Genomic DNA, 5,971 nt, shown 5'->3' on the forward strand with positions numbered 1-5,971 from the left:
GCGTTGACATATTCTTTCTCCAAGGGAGAAAATAACTGAACCAGACTCTACATATTTCATTTTTCCCCTTTGAATACCATCTCGCATAACAATAGGCTAACCAATAACATTATAGCATACAATTGTCTAGAGGTGCAGTCCAAAATTGTCACAACAGACACATGGAAATTGATATATTTTTAAACGTCTATGTCTATAGGTCCCTACAGTAGATATAATTACAGAATAGGGTGAGTTGTTGTCTCGAAAGGCTGTAGAAATGTTGGTGACTGATTTACAACTCTGTGTACAGACAGTGCCAGTTATGCAATTGTTATTATGTGTGTCTCTCTTAGGGAGTTTTGTTTTACCCATCCTCTCAATAACACATAACAGGAAGGATGAATATTTTCCCTCACCAAAATAGATTAAACATATACTTTGTGGTCTTCAAAAAACGATTTATTTTATTATGGCGTTAGAGCATTGGCACATACTCTGGCTCCCTTGATCTGCTGTATTGAAAACAAAGAAGAATATTCTCTGAGTGGCCAAATATATATATATATATAAAAACGTTTTTAATCAGTGACATCTGTAGAGTAGGCCTAGAGGGCTTGTTTGCATAGGCAACTGTTACAAAAGAAAAAAGCCAAACAAGTTACAGTTGTATCATTGGACTGCAGTTGGAAGTACTAGGCTATTTGATGTGTTGTTTTTGTACTTTCTAAAGGAAAAAGTGCCTGCCACTTCTTTCCAGCAGCAAATTGAAGTGCACCATCAAATATGTATTCTTCTATCTTCAATATAGCTTGTAGTTCATCTCATATTTACAAAATGAATGGATGAGATTAGAAACACTCTGCTTCGATTCATTCGTTGACTGATTATCTCCAAACCCTTTGGTTCTTCATCTGACTGATTAGAACAACTCCTAAAGACACTGCCCACTGTCATGACGTTGAATCAAAGTGGAGAACTGATTAGATTTGAAAAAGTAATCAACGTAAGGGAATTTTGTATATTTTTCACCCAACTTTTAACCTAAATCCAATGACATGGTAACATTTTTGGTTGATAACTCAACCAAATGTACATCAAAGGTAGACATTGAACTGATGTCTGAGTCCAGTGGGTGCTTTGTGAGTGTTTATCACATTATTTCCCCACCAAGAGAATCAACTGAGTTGAGGTCAGAGGTCAGAGCAAAACAAAACTTGTGCTGGATATTTTAAGGAATTTTGTTTCTATTTCACATATTCAGAAAATAATAGTCATAATAATATGAATTATATAGCCAATTTTGGGGAAGCAAATGGTCTAGTGACAGTGTTAAGAAAATTATGAAAACAAACTGACACTGAAAATGGAGAAAAAGACAGAAGCTAGATAGGTCCAATTTGAGTGTTGTTATTCAATAAAAATAAATCATTAGTACATTTTAAGTGAATTTCATTATTGTCACTCTCACTCTCTCGCTCCCATAAGTTAACTTGCATTTGCTCTGAATCTGCACACAATCAGAAATTAAATAAGCTGGTGGAATAAAAGTCCATGAACACCAAAAAATCCAAGCTATAGTTAATAAAAGTCTTGTTCCTTTATCTTCAAAGGTTGGAAGTCCTCTAGTCACCATGAGACCTTTGAAAAGTCAAACACTTAAAAGGCTCCTACTTCTGTTCCCCAAGGTCTGTATGGTTTGCTGCTGCTGCTCTCTCTGTCTCTGCTCTGCTGTGAAGTGGATGTGGTGGATATGGAGGGGCTCACAGCTGAAGCTACCATAGACGATGTGCTGCTCACACTGTGAGGTGTGAAGATGGGGAATCCTCCAGGGAATGACAGGGGAAAAGTCTGGGCCGCAGCAGCAGCAGCGGCCGCTGCGTGAACAGTAGCCGAGAGCGACAGGAGGGAGGTGGAGAGCGGGGGGACGCAGGGCGCCACGCTGCCATTAGAGGGCGCCCTGTGAGAGGAATCGGTATGGGAGAAGGTTGCCGTTAGGAGGGCCGAGCCACGCTGGGGCACCTCCACAGACAGTCTGCTGGCGGCACTGTCTGAGGAGGGCAGTCCATTCTGCTGGAGGAAGGTGGTGGGGAAGGGGTGGAAGGTGGCGGCCCAGTGGTGAGGGTGGAGCGCCTGCTGGTGGTGTGCCATAGATGAGGTCATGGCAGCCGCCTCCCTCTGGGAGGCGCAGGTGCTGAGGTGGGAGACCAGGCGCACACGCAGGGGGTCGCTACTGTCTAATCCCTCCACAGAGCTCAGGTATCTGGCCACCTCCGTCAGACACTCCCTGAAGCCCACACTCATGAAGTCCATGGCCAGGGAGTGGGCATCAAAATACCCTATAGAGACAGACAAACCGACAGACACAAAGGAGGGATATTGAAATTATGAATGACAAACACCTATAAATACTGCTGGTCTCTCTACTGATCTGTAATGTAGCCACCAGCTACTGATGGGAGTGATTACTAAATGGAGAGGGATGGATACATGCTGGTCTCCGAGGCTGACCATTAGGGCTCCGTCTGTGCTTCCAGGCATAACCTTAACAGTCTGGGATTGTGCTGGGATGTTTATATGTTCGTTTTGTCTCACCTGTTTTTACACTTGCCGGAAACCCCAAACAAACCCCTGACAGGGCAACCTGTGAATGCAGCCTTCTCCCCTACCACGGATTTATGAAAGCAAACACAATCCAAGGGTCAAGTGCTCCTTTAGTCCCATCAGCACTTTTCCACGAGTTCAAACCTACCATTAGCATTGATTTCCACTTGTCAAAGGGGACTGCTCACTCAGATTTCACTACACAGTAAGGCAGAGAGAAGCACCCAATTAACTCCTTACCTTTACCGCCAGTGGCCTGCAGCATCTTTAGGTGATCCACTGTCATCTGCAATATTTCTGCCTTCTCTAATTTGGCTGAACCCTGCAAGGAGCAACAGGATGTATGAGTCTTAGAACTCTCCTAACTTTCAATGAAAAAATATCCACAAAATGTCATAACTGTTTTGATGAAAATGAAACTTTTGAGGAAGTTCCATTTAATTTCAACCCACTTGTTTTTCAAATGCAGTTGGGACAAGTCGACGTAACTCTGATAAACTATTATTGATTCGATCCCTCCTTCTCTTCTCGATGATCTACAATAGATAAATATTTTATTACATACTTTGAAATATAACAATACAAGGCCTAATAATAATAATTTTAACAATAACGCAACAATAATTAAATACATGTTTAAATAATAAGTAATACACAATAAAGATAACTACAATGGAACAAGAGGACAACAATGTAAATAAGTCCCAGACTTTAGTGTGTGTTATCCGCGATTATTTTACTCATGTACATTTACGTCTGTGTGTTCGTTTTTAAAATAGTCGAATGAATAAACTATAAACGAATCTTCATTCTTAAATAATAAGTTATACGTAATAATAATGATGATAATAAACTACTAAATAAACAATTACCCCTCTTCGTTTTTTTCTTGCCATAACTTGGGTTGTTGTTGTTGGGGAGCCACATCTAATAAATGATCCATTGCTGTGCCTGCATGGGACAAACATAAGATATATGTTCATTTTACTCCACAGAATGTTTTCTTTTTGTTATGGATGAGCAAGTATCCAAAACCACACAGTTTACATTGTGTAATTTATGCATCAATGCATATTTTGATAACACTAATGTAGCCTGCACTAACACTCTATGTATAATACCTTAAAGATAATTCTCCAAAATGTTCCTGCATCGCTCATGAACCACACATAAAGGTGATGATTTGCACTTGTCACCTAAAAGTTTACACCAGAGTGAAACTTTTTTGGCATGCACATTTGACAAACTTTACTCAAGTTAAAAGTTTCATCCGTTTTGCCTGGTGTACACGCGGGAAAAAAGACCAATGACATTCTGTATCTACCCAACATTTACCCCACATCTCCATCTTTAAGAACTCACCCAGAATAATTATTCTCACTGCCGACATCAATAGTTTCATCCATGTCGCTGTCAGAAGTACTATCCTCACAAGGCCTCTTCATGGTGATACACTCGCTGTCTCTACTAACGTTCCGTGGATGGGTGCGCGTCCAGGTAGACTTGACTGGTGCGTGTACAATTCCCTTTGTACAGCTTTCCCAACGAGCCGTTGGAGCCTCACCTCACAGATGCAGGGGAGCGTAGCTGCCAACGTCTTGCTTGGGAACACCCACATCAGAAAAAACACGCCCCGAGCCACTGAGCAATGAGGAAAGAGAGGTTTGTGCTCCAACGCTGGACCAAGTTCGCTAGATAATTGACTGCACCGTTTTAGTACTGTTTAAGACACCCGCGAGCCGCGAAAAGCGTGAGGAACTGTTTACACGAACTCGGAATGTGACAGAACATACACAGGACATATAACACTGCTTCAACAATGACAAAACATATATGTGTGCCAGATAATAGTCAATTATAGTAACCAAACCGTTACCTGAACTTGAAAAAAGAAAGCAAATGTAGATAATAAAAAAGATCAAAATCTAAAATATATAATCATTGATAAATATATAGACTTTATGTTGCTAAAATCATTCATCTTCAGTGAGAAAAGCATCCCTCTGCGCAACCCTTCCTGCAAATGTCCATGTCTCCAAATACATTTTACACAGCTAGGACAACTTTTTTCCCGTTTTTTTGGATAAGTGAGTATTTCCAGCAGCAGTGGACATAGGGACAAGGACATATTATATACTATTACTACTTTTTTATTTCCCCCCAGAACTTTATTCAACATCATTCACCGTCTGATATTTGTATTTTATTTATTGAACCTTTATTTAACTAGGCAAGTCGGTTAAGAACAAATTCTTATTTACAATGAAGGCCTACCAAAAGGCAAAAGGCGTCCTGCGGGAGGGGGGCGGGGATTAAAAATATAGGACAAAACACACATGATGACAAAAGAGACACCACAACACTACATAAAGAGAGACCTAAGACAACAACATAGCATGGTAGCAACACATGACAACACAGCATGGTCCCAACACAACATGACAACAATAGGGTAGCAACACAACATGGCAGCAGCACAACATGGTAGAAGCACAAAACGCAGGTATACAGAGATGACCAGTTTACAGAGGAGTTTAGAGTGCAGTATGCAGAGATTTAGTGATATACTTTTGAATTATGTGTTGAATAGTTGGAATAGTTTGCCAGAATAACCTGAAGAAATACATTTTCATATTTTATCACATTAGCCTATTATGAAATGGCTGTCAAAGGGATGGTGTGTTTAAGAGAAGTTAGATAATCTAAGGAAAATTGAAAATGGTGGAACGGAAGATCCTGACCACAAGCCATCCTAATCTGCCCCCAGGGAGGGGAAGGAGTGTGTAGTGTGTACTGTATGAAATGTACTTGCATTGAGAATGTCAAGAGTCTACACCTGGTCTTGAACTGAGAATGTCTACTAAACATAAAGGACTATAAAAAGAGTAGATGGAGACATGGAGGTGCCAAGAACATCTGACGTGAGCCTTGGTAAAATATATTTTCACACATCTGAATAATATGCTTAGAGATATGCCACTATGGCTGCGTCTCTGATCTTTTTTTTTCACTAATTAGCAATCCGGTCAGCTCTGAAAAAGATCTGAGGTGAAAAGATCGGATTTGATTGGTCAAAACAACAATTAGTGGAAAAAAGATCAGAATTAGGCTGCTTGTGCAAACACAGCCTTGGACCCAAAGCAGATTTGCAATAGATAGGGAGTGCTCTTTGGAACTGAAGTAAAGAAATTGGGAAAAAGATCAAATAAAAACACAGAAAAAAGGTAATTATAACTGAGGATCCAAAAGAAAGGAAATATTAAACCAAAGACAAATGCTGCTTCTGGTTTTAAACACATTGCAGTTCCTGTGAGAGGAGTGGCTCACCACAAGGCAATTAAGAGGCACACACACACACACACACACACACACACACACACACACACAC

The 5,971-nt window shown here is 40.4% G+C and overlaps 1 protein-coding gene across 1 annotated transcript; it reads right to left on the bottom strand.

Annotated features, from left to right (window-relative positions):
• Nucleotides 1-423: 423 nt before the first annotated feature.
• On the bottom strand, nt 424-4,437 carry LOC112250126 (hairy/enhancer-of-split related with YRPW motif protein 2). The gene is made up of 5 exons (XM_024419992.2): nt 3,946-4,437; nt 3,456-3,534; nt 3,036-3,119; nt 2,824-2,905; nt 424-2,318 (listed from the first exon to the last, which is right to left on the bottom strand). Exons 1-5 carry the CDS (start codon nt 4,026-4,028, stop codon nt 1,639-1,641), a joined length of 1,008 nt encoding a protein of 335 aa, XP_024275760.1. The 5' UTR covers nt 4,029-4,437; the 3' UTR covers nt 424-1,638.
• Between the last annotated feature and the right edge of the window lie 1,534 nt (nt 4,438-5,971).

This window comes from Oncorhynchus tshawytscha, linkage group LG05, assembly GCF_018296145.1.
Source record: "Oncorhynchus tshawytscha isolate Ot180627B linkage group LG05, Otsh_v2.0, whole genome shotgun sequence".
Lineage (NCBI taxonomy): Eukaryota > Metazoa > Chordata > Actinopteri > Salmoniformes > Salmonidae > Oncorhynchus > Oncorhynchus tshawytscha.

Bases quoted from the DNA above. Each gene is read 5' to 3' on its own strand.
- LOC112250126 (XM_024419992.2), bottom strand. From the start codon at position 4,028: ATGAAGAGGCCTTGTGAGGATAGTACTTCTGACAGCGACATGGATGAA. The intron at 3,120-3,455 runs GTAATTGTTTAT...TATCTATTGTAG, and splicing joins CAAGAAAAAAACGAAGAGGG to ATCATCGAGAAGAGAAGGAG. The intron at 2,906-3,035 runs GTGGGTTGAAAT...TGCTCCTTGCAG, and splicing joins CAACTGCATTTGAAAAACAA to GGTTCAGCCAAATTAGAGAA.